Source organism: Neophocaena asiaeorientalis, unplaced genomic scaffold (genome assembly GCF_003031525.2).
Source record: "Neophocaena asiaeorientalis asiaeorientalis breed wild unplaced genomic scaffold, Neophocaena_asiaeorientalis_V1.1 scaffold49, whole genome shotgun sequence".
In the NCBI taxonomy this organism is placed as follows: domain Eukaryota; kingdom Metazoa; phylum Chordata; class Mammalia; order Artiodactyla; family Phocoenidae; genus Neophocaena; species Neophocaena asiaeorientalis.
The window spans coordinates 6778184-6796658 of NW_020172456.1; the positions used below are offsets into that span (position 1 = coordinate 6778184).

Here is an 18475-nt window from a genome sequence, read left to right on the forward strand (position 1 = left end):
CCATAACACCTTCTTTAATTCTTGCTCTCTTTCAGGGTTCAAGCCTCTCATGTGACAGACCCTTTGTTTTCTTACCAACTACTGTCATCTGGACAGAACCTGAAAAGCAGGCAGGAGGTGCCCACCTCCCTGTGCCAGCTTCTGAATAGCTATGATGCTGAGGTCTCTACCTGCCCCCTGGGGAGAGGTTCCCTTGGTCCAGTCACCCTTGTCTTCCAGAAAGGAAAATGTATTGACCTGTACTGGTCAGTTGGTTTTTGCATTTCCCTGTCCCTCCTCTCATCCCTTCTCTGATTTAAGTGGCGAAGGCATAGCTATTGTCTCATGCTGCGAGGAGTCCGAGAATGATCTCCTTTGATTTGGGTTGCTGTCTGGAAAGTGTTTACTAGTGATGGTTGCTCTCTCTAAAGTATTTATTAGCTTGGTATTATTTCTCACTTCCCCCAGTGCTGGCTTATCTCCTTTACATCTCTTCTCAAATGTCAGTCCGTTTTGTCCCTGTGTATAGGTGCTTTCCTTGAGCTGCGGGGTTTGGAGTGCTTCTCTTTGGTCTGAGTCTCTTTCATGTGTGTGCACGGTGATAGCAGCCACAGAGGAAGGTTCCTTGTGACCCCCAAGTACACTGCGGACCCCCAGTGGGTCCAGGGAGTCTCCTCCTTAGCCATTCCTGTGGGCCCCTCCTGCCTGTCTGTTGACTTCCAAGATGGGCACTGGCCCCTATTTTTCTTTCTCCACCAGGATCTCCTCACGCAGCTTGTGGGTCCGTGTCTTCTGTCTCTTCATGTCTTCACCGTGAGGTCAGACAGCCTTGCTTAGGGAGGAAGCTGCATCTTTTCTCCTGGTTGGAGACGCATCCCTAAGTATCCGGCCGTATGTTCTCCTCTCTCTGTGGGTTTGCCAGTGAGCACTCCCACTCTAGCCCCCCTTGACTCCCCTTCCCCTCTCCCTGCTGAGAGAAATTGGGTTCTTCATAAAGGATCGTCCAAATACTCAAGGGATTTAAACTGCATAGAGGACTTCCCTGGTGGTTCAGTGGTTAAGACTCCCCACTTGTACTGCAGGGGACATGGGTTCGATCCCTGGTTGGGGAATTAAGATCCCGCATGCTGCGCGGTGAGGCCACACACACAGACACACACACAGACACACACAGACACACACACATACAAAAAACTGCATAGAAAAGAATAGCTGTACCTGGTCTCATCTGGGATCTTCTCACACGAGGAGGGTTCCAGAACCCTCGCAAACACCTTTTTTTTTTTTTTTTTTTTTTTTTTTTTTTGCGGTACGCGGGCCTCTCACTGTTGTGGCCTCTCCCGTTGCGGAGCACAGGCTCCAGACGTGCAGGCTCAGCGGCCATGGCTCACGGGCCCAGCTGCTCCGCGGCATGTGGAATCTTCCCAGACCGGGGCACGAACCCGTGTCCCCTGCATCAGCAGATGGACTCTCAACCACTGCGCCACCAGGGAAGCCCTACAAACACCATTTTAATGACATCTCCACACGAGGCCTCTGAGAAGTCTGTGATTAGCTCTAACTTTACTAGCGGGGAGGGTACGGCAGAAAGGCCCTCAATGTCCACAGAAGCCCTCCCTTTCCTCTTCCCCAATTTCTCTGGATAAATCCAAGAGACAGCGGCTTTTCCCAGGTTCCCTGCACCACAAACACCACCAATCTGTTTGCTTCTCTGAATGTGTGCTCTGTTCCCTCCCACATTCCCCTGGTGAGCGGCCCTCCAACCATTTTCTCGTGAGTGCTAATTGCCAGCATCATTACTAGCGGCCATTAGCTGCTCCCACTGTTTGGGGTGGGGGTGGGCCCCCATCCATCCTGCCCCTAAATGCCACTGGCACTCTGTGGTGAATTGAATGTGACAGCTCTGCAGCACCCTAAGGTCTCCGCTTTGTGATCCTCCCTTGGCAAGGTTTTTGGAGTGGGGGAGGGAGGCAAGAGAGCTTGATCCAAGAGGCTAATCTGCAGGTCCCCCAGGGAAAGTTCTGGATGCCAGTGAGGTGGGAATGCTGACTTTTCCCTCTTAAGCAGAGCTACAGCGGGAACCCCGCTGCTGGTGAGCACAGGCCTATGGGAAAAATAGCCCTACAGACTCAGGAGTTGTCAATGTCACGGGCATCTGCGTTTGTACCACCTGCAGCAGTAGAGACCTTTTGACTTTGGTCCTCCTGCTGTCCCTTGCTGCATCCCCCCGGCTGTGTCTCCAGCAAAGCCCATTGCTCATCCTTGCTCCCGCTGCTGCTGAAAGGGCAGAGCGGAGTGCTGGAGCCAGCACTGACTGCCCCCCGCCCCTCCACCCCCCACCATGCTGCCCAGTGCTGCCAGCTCAGCACTCGACTGCCATTCCTCCCACCCTCCGCCCCCTCCCAGCTGATGTTCTCCCGCCTTTGTTCCTCTCCTAGTCTCTCATTTTCTCCTGAATATACACTGTTTGTCTCCTTGGTAGGTTTGTCCCCTTTCCTTTGTGTCCTGACCTCTCTGTCTCAACTCCAGGCAGCCCGGGGATGCTTGGAGCTCAGACACTCCCGCTTGGGAGATAGGATTTTCTGATGGGGTCTTCCCTGCCTGAGCTGCTGCCCTTCTCCTCCCTGTGGGAGGCTGGATTCTTCTTCCTTCTTCTGTTTCTCTGACCACCTCCATCTGCTTTCTACAAATGAAATCACTGTGTGTGTGCACATGCGTGTATACGTGCATACATATAGATACACACACACATAGGCTACATATATATGAATAAAAGGAGGGAGGGTTTGGGCAGGTAGGACTCAGAGAGGTGCCACTCAGAGGCATCCTGTTGTGACCCCTTAAATGTCACCTTGGGAAACAGGGTAGCAGAAAGAGCACTGGGTTAGAATTCAAAACTCCTTTGACACGGGCTCACAATGTCAAAGCTCTTCTTGAATTTCTTTTTACCTTCTCTGCACAGTGGGAATCTATTACAGACGATGTTTTTAAGGTACCTTTTTTGGGGGGTAGGTATGGGGATGTCTGAGGTCATGGACCTGTATGAAAAAGCGGTGTGAATAATTTCAGTCTGATACATTCATCTGTCCATCCATCGATGTATCCATCTATCCACCACCGTCTATTGGTTTAGTAACCTTGTATCGAATACTGCCTTGGTCCCTTTCCTTGAGGAGCTCTCAGTAGTGAGCAGGAATGTGTAATAGGGTGTGCATAGAATATGGTGTAGGAAGCCAAGGGCTCAAAGCCACAGCACACTTTCTACTCCTTAGGGCAGTAGTGTTCTAAGTGTGACATCAGCATCACCTGGGAACTTCCTGGAATTGCAGATTCTTGGCTCCATGTGGTAACAGGTGCTCTGAGGGTGCGGGCCAGCAATCTATGTTTTAAGAAGCCCTGCAGGGCATTGAAAGCTTCAGAACGTTAGAAACATTAGAACGTTTAAAAAGCATTAGGGAGTTTGTAAAGGCTTCCCTGAGGAGGTGACCTTCAAGTTAGCCCTTGAAGAATGAGGAGAAATTTACTGGGTGGGAGAGGGCTTCCCAGATAGAGGGAACTGCGTGTACAAAGGCAGGGAGGTGTGAAATAGCATGGTGCGTTCAGACAATTGGTAGTAGTTGTGTCTGACAGTGGTACTGGGGAAATGATGGAATGTGGGCAGGGGCCACAGCTGGAAGCGTCTTCTCTGCCAGGCTGTGTAGTTGTCATCTTGTAGGAAAAGGAGAACCATGATAGCAATTACTAGAAGTAAGAACAAATGATTTATAAAGAAATATGTGTGGCATATTATAAATTATCATATGGGGCTTCCCTGGTGGTGCAGTGGTTGAGAGTCTGCCTGCCGATGCAGGGGACGCAGGTTTGTGCCCTGGTCCGGGAGGATCCCACATGCTGCGGAGCGGCTGGGCCCCTGAGCCATGGCCGCTGAGCCTGCGCGTCCGGAGCCTGTGCTCCGCAACAGGAGAGGCCACAACAGTGCAAGGCCCGCGTACCGCAAAAAAAAAAACGAAAACCAAACCAAACCAAAACAAAACAAAAAAATTATCGTATGGTGTATCTCTTATTTAATAGCATAAATGAATGTAAAATGCTCTCTACAGCATACTTGGAGCTCCTATGAGGGAAATGTGTTTTAAAGTATAGATCTATAAAATTTATTCCAAGCCTATTTCTCCGGTCCCTGGAATGGAAGTTGGGTTGTCCTCAGTCCCGGGAGGTCTCAGTCTTCTGTCTAATAGTGGTGGCCTGGCATATAGCTAGGCTTTCAATATCTGTCAAGAGAAGAAAAGTCCCCACACCAGTGTGCCTTTGGAGGGCATGTTGTACTCTACAGAACTGAAAGAGGAGAGCCGAGTTGATTAAGGGTAATGCTGGCTGATTAGATAATCTGAAAATTAGTCTGATAATGTGCAAATTATCTAAAAGAAGCACATGATGTCATTGCCACACTGATGGGAAAGATCGAACAGATGTTAGTCTTCTGACATCTCTGTCCTCTAACATACAGCCCAGGGGCAACGGATACAGCTTTAAGAGAGAGAGTGAAAATCACGTTTGACACAAGCTTAAGAATTTTGGATCAGTCTGAAAGGTGCCTGAAAACCTATAAAACCCACGCAACTCACCACTTACCCAACCTTGACGCAGGAAGTTCAGGCTTCGTTACTGGGGAGAGAGAGGGCAATTCAGATCCAGGGCTCTGTCTGGAAAAGTGAGCTGCTTCTCGCTCCCCAAAGAGCAAATCTGGAAACTAACAACCGGTGTTCCTTAGGTGAATTATGATTTCACTAAACAGTTTACAGATTACAAAGCAAAGAAGAATCTGAAGTTGCTCTGGCCTTGAAGGTATACTTGGAGTTAACTCTCCAGACCTGTGGGTCATCCACACTCTTGACCCAGAGACTGAGAAAATGTCACTGGAATTGGCTGGGCCAGTGTGTGAAACACAACTCGGCCACCCTGCCATCTTCTGTCTGTGTAGATGTGGGTCAGTACTTACATTTCTCTGCTCCTTCGTTGCCTCATCCGTAAAACAGAGAGAACCATAGTTCTGCCCTCACGGGGTTGCCGTGAGCCTTCCTGAGGTGACGTGGGTGTCTGGCACCAGGCCCACACTCTGAGGGTGCCGACATCCCATCTCTGTGCCATTCAGGCCAGCAGAGCATGTCCAGGACCACAAATGGCTAACCTGCATCGGGGCCCGTCTGTGGCCATGTTGATGCTGAGAAGCTAACTGCCTATGGGGGTCTCACTGGCATCAGGAGGAACTATCAGAGCCTGGCACATCCTTTGCTAAATCTTAGATAAGGGACCCCAATCCTTCCACATAAGCTAAACATGAGTATTTACTGAGCACGCACCCACTCGCGGGGCCAAGTGTAACTGGGGCTCCAAAAAGATATAACATGTGGTCTCGGTCCCAGGACAACTTCTGGTCTAATTGGGGAAATAAGATGGATATGTGAAACCTGGTGGGAGGAAACTGTGGAGCAGAATCTAGCCGGGTGTGCATCCCTGTATTTACCATCCCGTTTCCCCAGGATCCGCATCTACCTGCCATTTGCCTTTCTGTGAGCTTCCTTTTTTTTTTTTTTTTTTTTTTGTTTTAGGGGGTGTGGTTTCTTTTCTCTGCCTCTTCTTCTTTCCTTTCCTTACGATACGCAGGCCTCTCACTGTTGTGGCCTCTCCCGTCGCGTAGCACAGGCTCTGAACGCGCAAGCTCAGTGGCCATGGCTCATGGGCCCAGCTGCTCCGCGGTATGTGGGATCCTCCCGGACCGGAACACGAACCCGTGTCCCCCGCATCAGCAGGCGGACTCTCAACCACTGCGCCACCAGGGAAGCCCTGTGAGCCTCTTTTATTTCTCTCACCTTTTTGGCCTATTACCTAGAATGTTCGGGATTGAAGAGTTTCGTGTCCTGATCAATGACAAGGGCAATAATACTTGCTGACATTCCTTGAATGTGTCAGACACTGTGCTAGGCATGCCACATTTATCTCATTCATTCCTCCCAGTAACCTTATAAGATAGGTGCCATGTCCCCTAGAGAACACCAAGGCACACAGAGACTGAGGGATGTGCCCTTGGACACAGAGCATGAATGTGAATTCTCCAGTCATGTGTCACTTCTTGGGAAAGCCTACTTATTTACACCTTTGATCCTTTTTCCTGCCTTTTCAGAAATAAAATTATTTTACAGAGGAAAAGAAAGAGGGAAAGACATGGTGGAATACCTACTTGTGCCAGGCACTTTGCACATGTCATCTCGAGTAATGTTTGCAAGTCTGTGAGGCACGTGCCATTACTCTCATTTTACAGATGAGGAAACAGAGGCTCAGAAAGGTTGAGGAACTCTGCCCAGGTCACACAGTTAGCAAGATGAGAAGCTGAGATGTGAATGTGCTTGAGCTGGACACCATTCAGTTATGTCAGGACATTGGAACCCCAAGTGATGGATCCCAATCTCAACCTGGGATGTTTATCATAGTCCTACTGATGTCCCTTAATTTCCCCCTGTAGGCCAATTGTCAAGTGCATCATATTGCATAGTGGCTTTTCAAAAGAAGTGAATGTATTAATGGGCAGTATCGAGGTCAGCCTGGGCTGTGTAACAAAATACCATAGGCTGGGTGGCTCAAACAATGGGAATTTATTTCTCACAGTTCTAGAGGCTGAAAGTCCAAGGTAAAAGTGATGGCAGGGTCGGTGTCTGGTGGGGACTCTCTCCTTGGGTTGGAGATGACCATCTTTTTGCTGTATCCTCACATGGTCTTTGCTTGGTACATGTCGGTAGAGAGAAGCAAGCTCTCTGGTGTCTTTTCTTATAAGGGCACTAATCCCACCATAAGTGTCTCATCTCTCAATACCATCACGTTGAGGGTTAGGGCTTTAACATATGCGTTTTAGGGGAGAAACAATTCAGTCCATAGCAGGCAAATTTAATCTTCAGAATGAACTTTAGCTGTTTATGATGTTACATGAAACCCCCCTTTACAAATTCTGCTTGAGACTTTAATTCGTAAATGAGCTTTGCTCTAGAAAAAAATCACACATCACTCAGTTCAATAATTTTCCTGCATCTTTCTCTCTCATTCTATGTCTCAGTCTTTCCAAGCTCTTATATCTCTTTCTGATCTTGTTCTTAAAAAAAAAAAATTATGCGGTACTTGAAGTGAAAATCCTAGGATTAATCCTTGGCTCTGTTTTCCTTCACCACCCTTTTGGCTACCCCTCCAAAATATACCCCGAATCAGTTTCCGTTTCTCCATCCCTATCACCACTGGCTCTTGTCTGGATCATTGCAACTTCTTTATTAGTCTCTCTGCCTTCGTTCTTACCTCTTATAGTCTTTTCTCCAAGGAGTAGCCAAAGTGGTCTTTCAAAAGTATAAAATAGATTATGCCATGCCATGCTCTCAAAACTTTCATCACACTTGAATACAATCCAAAGTCCTCACCTTGAGGGCCTGCATTTTTGCTTCTCAAAGCGAGGTCAGCAGTATCCACATCACCCAGGGCTCAGGTGATCAACCTGTCCAGGTTGGCCCAGGATATTCCCAGTTTTAGACTGAAAGTTCTGTGCCCTGGAAACACCTCAGTGCTAGGCAAACCTGGATGTTTGGCTACCCCACGGGGAAGCGTGTAAGAAATGTGGGCTCTCAGGCCCTACCTGGACCTATGAATCCTAATCTGAATTTTAATGAGATCCCTAAGTGATTTATTTGCACAACACTCAAATTTGAGAAGCCCTTGCCTCTAGGGCCCGCTGACCACTCTGACTTGAGTTCCCTCGGGTGTGTTGTTGTATGTACCCGTGGCAGGATAGCATCAGGTGGGCCAGCTAAGAGCCACACTGCCTGGGTTCAGGACCAACGTAGCGTGACTTTAGACAAGCTTCCTCGTGCCTTAAGTATCATCTGTGTAAAATCAGAACACTAATGCCTCTGTACCATAGGGTTATGCAATGCTGAAATAAATTAACTCATATACAGCACAGCACTAACAGATGTGTATGACACAATGTGATATGACCGTCATGTGTCTCAGAGCCGTGGTCCTCCAGCTTGAGCACATCAGAATCACCTGTTCCTTAAAACGCAGACTTCCGGATCTCCCACCCCAGAATTTTGGATTCAGTAGATCGGTGGTGGAGGCCTAGAATTTGCATTTTTAAGAAGTCATGTGAACTATGTGGACCACTGCCTTAGAGAAATCCAGCTTTCAAAGACCGATGGCCAAGCTGTGTTTCCCTTTAATTCTTTTTACTTTTGGACGCACCGAGTCAGGTAACCAGGAAACAGGTTGCATTGTTCAATCTGGGGGGAGAAACTTGGTTTTCATTCTTTTCCTAAGGCCCTGTCCTACCACGGGCAAATGTCTCTGTGGCTCCCAGCACCCTCTTCCCAGTTTGCTTTCTGGGTGTGTTCCTGGTCTGGGCCCTCATCTCTGGGCTGGGCTGCCTGTCAGCTCTGTGGTCCCTTGACTCTCTCCTCACCCTCAGGTCTGATGCTTGAGACTCATCCTTTTCTTTTCCCTGAGTACTGCTTTTTAGTCTGAAGGACACAGAAAATGCTGGTCCCTTGTGGACTGTTGGGGTTGACATCCCCGAGTCCTGTGGAGGTGGTGGTGACGAGGGGTGGAGAGGGGCAAGGCTGAGCAAGAGAGGAAAGGAGCTTGCTGAATTCTGCCATCACAATGATAATATCCTGACAACTGAAGCAGACGAGGCTTATCCTGCTCTACAGCACTGGGATGTCCTGCATCTCTCTCAGGGGAATGACACCACTTCATTCACAGCCCTTTTGACATAGTTCCTCTCACGTGAAATGTTTTCCCCCTCAACTGACTCATTTGGTGGCAATAACAAGTTACTACACCAGGGCATGAACTGACCCACATGACCTGCCACTGGAAAATGGAAACATCTTGTGCTTTCCTTAATCAGCACTGAGAAAAGTAATCAACTTTGCTTAGTCTCCTTCTCACTCTTCCGAAGCGTCAGTAACAGACCTGGGGTTGCTGGCCTAAGGCTGGAGCACAAAGGACATTACCGAAGGGTCATGTGACCATCTAGTCCCAGAAGTAGTGACATGGTGTCCAAACTCCTGGCAAGTGGCAACTCTAACCAGATACATCCATTAAGATGGAGACATCAGTGTGAGCAGACACGTGATTTCTGATTTTACAGCACAGTGTCTTGGAGTAAATATTTACCAGGTGTGTGTCTAACAGTATGAGTTTTGTGTTCCATAAAGATAGAGGAAAAGGAGATAGGTACAGGGAAGGGTGGGATGACTGACACACAGTTAAAATTTTTAGAAAGATTCTACAGCTACCAAAGCACATAGTAAGACAGGGCCTATATTCTCACTGGACGGTTCGGGGCTCCTGGCAAGAGACCAAACATGAGGTTCAAGGGGCCCTGGGGGCCAAATAAGCCTGGGAGTTCTTAACTCCTTCCATCCTGGTTTTCCAAGAAATGCCTAAAGGAGAGGATTCCCGTGGGAGGGCAGACCCACTGGCTTTCTCCACCACCACTTTATTCTCTCCAGTGGGCTCTCCCACTCTTTATGTTGCTTCTACCCCTCACTCTTTTTTTTTTTTTTTAAATAAATTATTTATTTATTTTTGGCTGCATTGGGTCTTTGTTGCTGCACGAGGGCTTTCTCTAGTTGCGGCAAGCGGGGGCTACTCTTTGTCGCGGTGCGCGGGCTTCTCATTGCAGTGGCTTCTCTTGTTGCGGAGCACGGGCTCTAGGCACGCGGGCTCAGCAGTTGTGCCTCGTGGGCTCTAGAGCGCAGGCTCAGTAGTTGTGGCACACGGGCTTAGCTGCTCTGTGGCATGTGGGATCTTCCCGGACCAGGGCTCGAACCCATGTCCCCGGCATTGACAGGCGGATTCTTAACCACTGTGCCACCAGGGAAGCCTTGCCCCTCGCTCTTTATGTCCCCGGTTATGGGCAGGACTGATGCTGGCAGTGCCTTAGGATGGTCACGGAGTACTCGGGACACTTTACATCCACTGAATTCCTGGTCTTTCACTTCCCTTTGCCTGGCAGTTGTGTTTTTTTCCCCCTCCCAAAAGCCTCTGTGAAGATTTGCCATCCTTTCATTAAGTATTTATTGTCAGTTCTGTGTCAATCACTGTGCCAGGTGTTGGGGATTCAGAGATTAAAGACACCGCTCCTGCCCTCAGGGAGCTCACGGCTAATAGGGAGAGAGATGTGTACACAAATATGAAGCAAGGATGAAAGGCTGAGCTCCTCTGGGTTTGAAAAACTTCGCTCTTCTTTCGCCCTATTATAATCCTCAAATAATAGGCCTAAAAGGGGACTTAAGACATCTAGCATATTCTCTTGCCTCTAGATGGGCCTGCACTCGAAGAAACCTGGGCCAGGGACACCTTCCCAGGTGCAGACGCCTCTCCAGAGAAGCCTGCTTCTGCGACCGTGCCTGTAACTGCTGAATCGCGCTCGTGTCCAGCTTTCTGGTAGCGTGCACTGCCATTTCAGCTCCTTCTGTCTCCTGTTGTCTTTGACAATACGGTGACTTAGGCCCATCCATAAACCCAAAGGCTTATTAAATCAGCCCTCGGCCTTCTCGTCTCCAGGGGGACTAATCTCGGGGCCTGGAATCATTCTGCATTAGCAGTACCCCCTCCTAAATCCCTATCATACACTCACCCTGTGCGCAATGCCAGGTGGCAGAATGGTGCGTGAGGTCTGACGGTCATGTGCTGAGTGGACCCTGGTGTTCGTTTCCCCCACCGGGCTCCCCAGCTGCCCCGCCTTCCACATTCAGGGAGGAAGGCATCATTTGTCTTCCCTCTGGAGCCCCAGGGTGGGACCAGAGTTGCTATTAGGTGGCCAAGAAGAACCAGCCTGAATGGAAGCCCAACATCTTTATTCCTTGGATCCGTGGGATTTATTTTTTCATCAGTTCTAGGGAAGCAATGAAAAAAGGTGTCAGGCCTTGGGGATAATTTATATGAGTAAACACGTAAGGGGTGGGGTGAGCGAGAGCATGAGAATTAAGGCCATTTATCCAGGCTTGGAGGCTCTGTGTGCCCTCTGGTCCAGCCTTCCCCACAGTCTTTATCTTGCCACTTTAACCCTCTCCTGGCTCTACTCCACTTGGGCCCAGCACGGATCTCTTCACAGCCTCAGCCTTCCGCTGCCTCCCCCGCCCCTCCCGGGTCCCTCATTAAAGGCTGGGTGGAAGGGAGCAGGCTGCGGCGGTGGCCTCCAGCTGAGGCCTGCTCGCTGATTCTGAAGGGAAGGCACGTCGGCTCACCCCCTCCCTTCCCTCCCGCCCCGTCTCCGCAGCTTCCTCCTCCAGCCTGGCCTGTCCAGTGTGCCCTGTGTGGCCAGCCTGAGGCTGCCTTCCGCTCTCCGTCTTTTCCCTTCCCCTTCTCTTTACTTCGTCCTCCGAAGATGCGCTCTGCACCGCCAAATGGCACCAGGCTAGGATGCTTTACACTTGAGAGATGAAGTAATAACAGGTGGCAAGACCAGAGGCTGCTGGAGCCCAGGATTCTGGTTGCCATGGCAACATGTCAGCCCCGTGGAGGGACGGAACTGTCAGCCGTGGAGGGTGGTGGGGGAATGAGTGAGGGGAGCGAGGAGAGGCACAGCGCCTCCTGGAGGGCTCTTCTCTGTGCCCCTGGGGTCCCGGAGCGCTGCACACCCCTGCTAGCGGGCCCTGGGGAGACAGCTGCTGGCCTGGGGCTGGGGTCAGGCTGGGTGGCGGGCACGGGACATGGCCCCGCGTCTGTGCACACCAGGCCCTGGCAGGCGGTCGGAGCGTCTGCCCAGGATGTGAAGTCACGCTTTCATGGATGTGCCATGGAGGAGCCTAAACTTCTGGCTTGCTTCCTCTTTCCCTAGGACACTAGGGCTGCAGCTCTGGTCTCGGCAGAAGCAGGTGAAGGGCTGCTGCTTGTGGCCAGCCTGTGCCCATCGCTCATGTTCCTCTTGAGCGGCAGGCAGGCGTATTGCGGCAGAAATCAGGCTGAAAGGGGAAAAGACAGACCTGTCTAGGGGCCTTGTTTGCCCTCGACACGTGGCCTGACTGAAGTAAAGAACCCTGTAGTATGGTCATGTGCCACACTGCCCGTTCCAGAATGACTGCTTCACCCTTTCCCGAGTGCGCTGGTGGGACTCTTTGGGGCTTGGCTTTTCCTTTCTCTTGGGTTGATTTATTTGAATGTTCCCTCCCACCTTCTGTTATTATTATTATTATTTTGGGGGATTTCCTCATGAACTTTGTTCTGATTTCCATTTGTTTTCCTTTGAGCTTTTTAAACTTATTCCCCTCCCGCCCCCCAGGTAAACCCCTAAACTCTCAAGGCTCACTTTCTTTTCTCAGCAGCTTCCTTGCATCGCTTATATGATCTCAGCCCATGAACATTCATCAACAGAAAACCAAAGCGATCATCGCGGAAGCTGCCATCGAGATACCACTCGGGTCTTTGGCCTCTCCGTCATCTTGCTCTATAAAGTGGGACTCAATTTCCCATAAGCGGAAGCAGAATCTCTATTTAAATGCACTTGCAAGGTCTGGGCGAGCTTCCTATTTATAGCAAAATCCTTTTTATAATGACCTCATAGACGGTGCCAGGAAATTGCTCATGGATGGGTCAGGCCAAAGGCCAATAAAGCCACGGTGTGAGCTTTACTTAAAAAAATTCCTTCATGAGCCTCTGGAATTCTTTGGAGAAGTGTTTTCACGGAGTATATGACAATAACTGGGGCCACCGGGATGGATTACAGTGGTAGAGACATTAAACTTAAGTTCAAAGGGAATTTCCGCTTCATCAGGCCAATCTCAATACTTTGTATCACTTTGGGCTTCCCAAAGAAAGTACTGGGTGAATCACGTTTATGAAATATTATATATGCAACGTTGGCTCTGGACTTCCCGGAGGCAGAGAAATGTGATTAGAGACAAGAGTCTCTGAGGACACAGGCAACCCCGGGGGTGAATCCCGCTTCCTCCACTTCTTAACTGGGGCTTGAAGCCAGCCCCTTAATCTCTTTGGGCTTCAGTTACCTCATCTGTCAACTGCTCCCTACTTCACAAAATGCTTGTGAGAATCAATGAAATAGTGTGTGTAAAGCATCAGCATAAGATCTGTCACCATTTTGTGGTGTCATATGTGTCTGCTTCATCTTCTCAACAAACAGTTGAATGGGGGGCGCTGGGTGGGTAGGCACAAACTGGTGTCCCCTTCTCAAGAGACAGCGAGTCCTAGTCTTATACTTTTCCTGTATGTCTGTGTACAGGACGATGTCTCACCTACCAGAGTAGGGAATAGTACTGTGTTATTCTTCCAGCAACCCAGGGCTCTCGGCCACCCACTCTGTGTACTCGGGGAGCTAGACATGACCCAGGCCAGATGACCGACCATCCATTTGGACGTGGACCAGCTCTTCATTTTGGAGACTGGGGAAATAAACCAGGCAGTGAGTGATATTCAGAGTGACAGATAACTCTGCCTCAGTCCCCCTAGGAGGAGCTCCCGAGGCATCACTGGGCTGCCTACCTACCTCTCTGCCATCCTTTTCTAAGCCATTCATCTCACACATCATTGTTAACCATCTCCTGTGTGCAGGACACATAGGTTTTCCAACAATGGGTTGGATGTGGTCCCTGATCTGAAGGAGTAAACCACTGAATATGGGGTGATGAGGCAGGTGTATACATGTATAGACAAGCGAAGGGTCATAGAAGCAATGTCAACAGCATGCTCTCCCTAAGGCCTGACTGGTCATTTCTGGCTGGGGACTTGGGAGAGCTCCATGGGAGAACCCTCACTAATCCTAAATACCCCAAAATGTACGAGAACCAGAGGTGAAACCCATTGATTAGTCCATCCCATGCCATTTTACCAAGATGGAAGGAAGCTTGAGCTCACTGTTGTGAGGGGAGAGTAGGAACTGAAGTGGAAAGGATTTCACTGGAAAATGAAGTCTAACTGCTCACTATCACTTTCTACACTGGGCCCTCGCTGGACTAAAATGGTACCCGCTCACCTGGCATGTCACAACTGTACACACCAGGGCCTGCAGCTGGAAGTTCATCACCATTTTCATCCCTTTGGCCAGGAGCTTTGTATAACCAACAAATATATGCGGGGACCCTGCTCTGCTTCCGTCTCCTCGGAAGCTTCTCTTCATCAGGTGAATTCAATCCTCTTCCATTGGTCTTTCTCCATAGGATTGATTTCTCCATCACTGTCTGCTTTGCTCTACTAGATTGTTTCTGAATTTTTTATTTCTTGCCATGTTAGAGTCCCTGATTCGGTAGGGTGTTCTACCAATGGTCTGTTGGTGGTGAAAACTGTAGAATTACCTGGGCATTCTTATACTCTATATTCTACTTCTTCATCCTCATAAATCACAAGGAATAGTGTGTTGGAGAAAAACCAGATTCTTTGTTGCTTAAAGATTTTGTGAAAGGGGAGAAGATCTGGCCTAAAAGGGGGTCCCGAAGAGAACAGGAGGCAGGTGATGAGACTGGGCTTCCTGAGAGCTTTAGTGTGACGATATACATGGGATTCTTTGATCACTCTTCATGCAGGAAGCTACGTACATTGTGATTGGCATCTCCACGTTTTATATCTAGTTCATAGCAATCATGAAACTTAGCTCTGTTTTACACTCAGCCCGTACATTTACTATAACCCACTTCTTCTTACTGTTCATCTTTTGATTGATTTCCATGATAGTCGCTTAATCAGGAAACCCCGAGTTTATTTGCTTCATAGACATACTTGGATTTTCTTGAGAGAGTTCTTTTCTTTTCTTTTTTTTTGATGCAGACCATTTAAAAAGTCTTTATTGAATTTGTTACAATATTACTTCTGTTTTATGCTTTGGTTTTTTGGCTGAGAGGCATGTGGGATCTTGGCTCCCGGACCAGGGATTGAACCTGCACTCCCTGCATTGGAAGGCAAAGTCCCAACCACTGGACCACCAGGGAAGTCCTGAGAGAGTCCTAAAAGTGGTTAAGATGGCAACTGAGAAAGAAAGAAGAAAGGGACTTCTTTCTGGATTTGGGCAATGAAAATTTTATAGGCAGAATAAAATTTTTGCGGACGTCCTGCTTTTTGGAGGTTATTTGCAAAACCATTCTGTATGACACACATCTGTCTTTGAGATGCAGTGACTGATGAAGAAAAACCCACACTCCGCAGGCCACAGGGTGTGGCCCCCTCCTCCGTCTGCCACAAACAGCCCACATTTTTCTTGCAGAGAATTGTCTGCCTCCCTGAAGATGAAAATCAATGACTTAGAAACTGATTAAACAATCCAAATAGCAACTGATAAATGGATTAACCCTCTATAATGCAATTCTGTGAGCTTTTGTCTTCCGCCTTCCCCAGGTAAGTTTTTCTATTCCTAGAGGCAAAGCAGAAGCATGGAGGAAGCGGAGGCCAGGGGGAATCATATTAAAGTCGGTGAATCCGTTTATCACTTACTGTCTGGATGGTATTTCTGCTCACATATCTGCTTCCTTTTACAGATTTGTACCCTGATTAATGTTAGGCAGTGAATAATGAACGATAGGGGCAGACATTGGGGATAGGCGAGAGGAAGATACCCCGGTGGTTTAGGCTGATCCCATAAACAGAGAGACTTTTTTTCTTAGTCACAAACAGGGAGCGTTAACATGACCAAGAAATGTCCACAATAGGGATCAAAAAACAAGTAAAATGGAAGGATTTCTTCTCATGCAAAGAACCTGTCCAAGGCTTTTTAACCAGCCCCTAGACACTGAGATTTCAGTGCTTGAGGACATGTGCTGTTTTCACGAGGCTTTGTTTTGAAAATCATGTCCCAAGATACTCCTTTGTCTTTGTGTAGGGCCTTTCCGTAAGGGTGGCTTATGAAAGTCTTAAGCCTCCCATATGCTCACTAACTCACCGTTCAACCCATCTCCGGTATGAGGCTGAGCTAAGTGTTCAGTTCTGATTCTAGGCAGTTGGGGTCTGCTGATTAACTAGTCCTGGGTGCTTTCCATGACCAACAAGTCTGGACTTCAGGGAGATGGGGCTGAACAAGAATGGACACCTGTGTACCTGCCCACCGGTGCGTCAGAGTCCCCCAGAGCATCTTCAGGGTCCTTCCTGCAAATGATCCCCCATCAGTGCTTCTTTGTTTTCCTTTTCAGAGACAGAAGGAATATCTCCTAAACGAGAGCATCTTTCCCAAGGGCAAGGCCTAGGTAGTGACCTTTCTCTCTTCCTCTAGTCACACCACTGTTGATGGTTACCATCTGATGTTTGGGTCCCAAGGGCTCATTGTTCAGGGATGAGAGAAGTTCACTTGGTTGGTAAGGCCTTCTGGATGCTTCGCTGATCCAGGGATCCAATCAGAAGAGCAGAGTAGTTTCTATAAAAACACAGAGCTGACAAATATTACAATCAAACTCAGCTCTGGATGGCTTGCAAGACATTGGTACGGTTGAACCGAGGAGAATCATAAAGAAAACTTTGCCCAAGTTAACAACTTGGTTGTAACAAAACCTCAGATTCTTAACTTCATATTCTTTCTGGAGCAGATTCTGCCATACCATGGGAGAAGAGGGGCCAGTGGAGACCCACCAGAGCCTAACATTGGATTTTTTAAAAAATGTTTCCACAGCCCAGAAAGGACCGGATGGGACAGTCATTCCCAATAACTACTGTGACTTCTGCTTGGGGGGTTCTAACATGAACAAGAAGAGTGGGAGGCCGGAAGAGCTGGTGTCCTGTGCAGACTGTGGACGCTCTGGTGAGTGTGGCCCCTTCTCGCATCATGTGCCCGTAGACCAGGAACTCTTCCACTCGCACTTCTCTGCCATCTTGTGGGGGTCAGGGGCTGAAGGGTGGGTGCAGAAGTGACGGTGATGATACTTCGAGTGGAGATGGGTTTTCAGGTTATTTTGATTTGTTTCTTCTTGAGGCTTAAGAACTAGAAGTTATGCCCTGGGATCTGGGGAAAAGGGAAAGAAGCAGGTTTGGGCTTTTGTCTGTCCGGCCTTTCTGTGAGGTGGATATTTCTTTGTGTGTGTTGTTGTGGACGACAGTGAGACAGTGTGGAAACACCCGGAGACACAGGCAACGTGCTTCCTTGTATCGGGTGACGCGCCCGTAACAAAGAGGTGCGTTGGTTCTGCAGAAGTGCCCGGGGCAAACCAGAAGAATGTGGAAACGTGAATACTGGGAGAGCAGCCACATCTGGAGCTGTGGGGGGCACAGACCCCTGCGCTCCTGGGTAGCTGCATAGATGCCACCCCATTGGCCACTTATCCCATTTTCTCACGTGGAAAGCAAAAGAGAGCCCGGTCGATCAAGGAGGCAAAGGGCAGGTGTTCTTAGGACTCCTCTGCAGTTGACTTGGCATGTTTTGAATTTTCATCTTCAATCTATTCAGAGACTAAAATTGGTCCTGTTCTTCCACTCTTAGAATGAGCACAGGTCTTCAAGTTTTGTGCAAGCTGTTTTGCTTTCCAATTCCATTATTTTGCGCTGGACTGTGGTTGGCTTTTCATATTGTTTTATGTTATAACAAGGCCAAAGTGCAAGGCAGGGAGGAGAGAAGGTTTCAGACTCATCTTTAGTCTCATCAACTGCTGACTAGTAGGTGAAATACAGTTCGGTTGGGTGGTTTGTTCCACCAGCCAGGAGTCATGGCTCCTTCCCACCTCTCTACCCAGCATCTGTTCTACTCCTAGTCCTGAGAGAAGGCCTGAGATGACCACACCCGGCTTTACTATAGCAGCTCAGTTCTTCCCTCGCTCCGTCCGCAGACATTAGCTTTAGTCCTTTTGTATTTGGTTTTGGGTTGTTTAAGCTTTAAGACTGTCTTGAACAGCAAATCAGTAATTGGAAAAGCACTGTGGTTTTTACTGCATACAACCCTCCGCATTTAACCCTTAAGGACCCTGACAGGGTGGCCCATCTGTGCAACTCTGTCAATTCCTTCACTTGCCAAACACGATACCTAACGCTGAACTCTTTATCCTACTGGTGCCAGCTTAGAAGAGAGGGCCCATGTGATAGTGGAGGGATTTAGATACTCAAAAAGAAAATGCAACAAATGAAATTCACTTCAGCATTTTTAAAAAGCAAGCGATCAGACAAAATCTCTACCACCAGCAACAAAGTTACTTGGTGCCATGATGCTCTAGGCAGAATTTTATGGACTGCTGTGGGTTTGGGATGAGTTAGAGAAGGCAGCTTCAGAATTCTCAGTGAAAACTTCTGAAATTTCTCCTCTCCCTTTCCTACAAAAGACGGGTACTTGGATCTGATCTGTGGGGGACCAGAAGTGGGCAGTTGGTTTTTTCTATACAAAGCTTCTCTCTTCACAGCCTTTACTCAGCTGCTTCTTCCAAGGATCTGTCTGCTGTGTGACTCAGGGGGCCATTTTATACCAGCCTAGGTGTTCTCATTGCATTTGCCAGGGATTAATTTTGGTGGATAATTTAGTCAAGGTCTGACTCCGATGTTC

The 18475-nt window shown here is 48.6% G+C and overlaps 1 protein-coding gene across 2 annotated transcripts in view; it reads left to right on the top strand.

The window, feature by feature from the left end:
- DPF3 (double PHD fingers 3) overlaps nucleotides 1–18475 on the top strand; it is a 250550-nt gene that overhangs the window by 179152 nt on the left and 52923 nt on the right. For both annotated transcript variants that reach the window (XM_024737918.1, XM_024737919.1), the window contains exon 8: nucleotides 16625–16753. In XM_024737918.1, the coding sequence (XP_024593686.1) occupies nucleotides 16625–16753 (129 nt within the window). The remainder of the gene's footprint in view (nucleotides 1–16624; nucleotides 16754–18475) is intronic.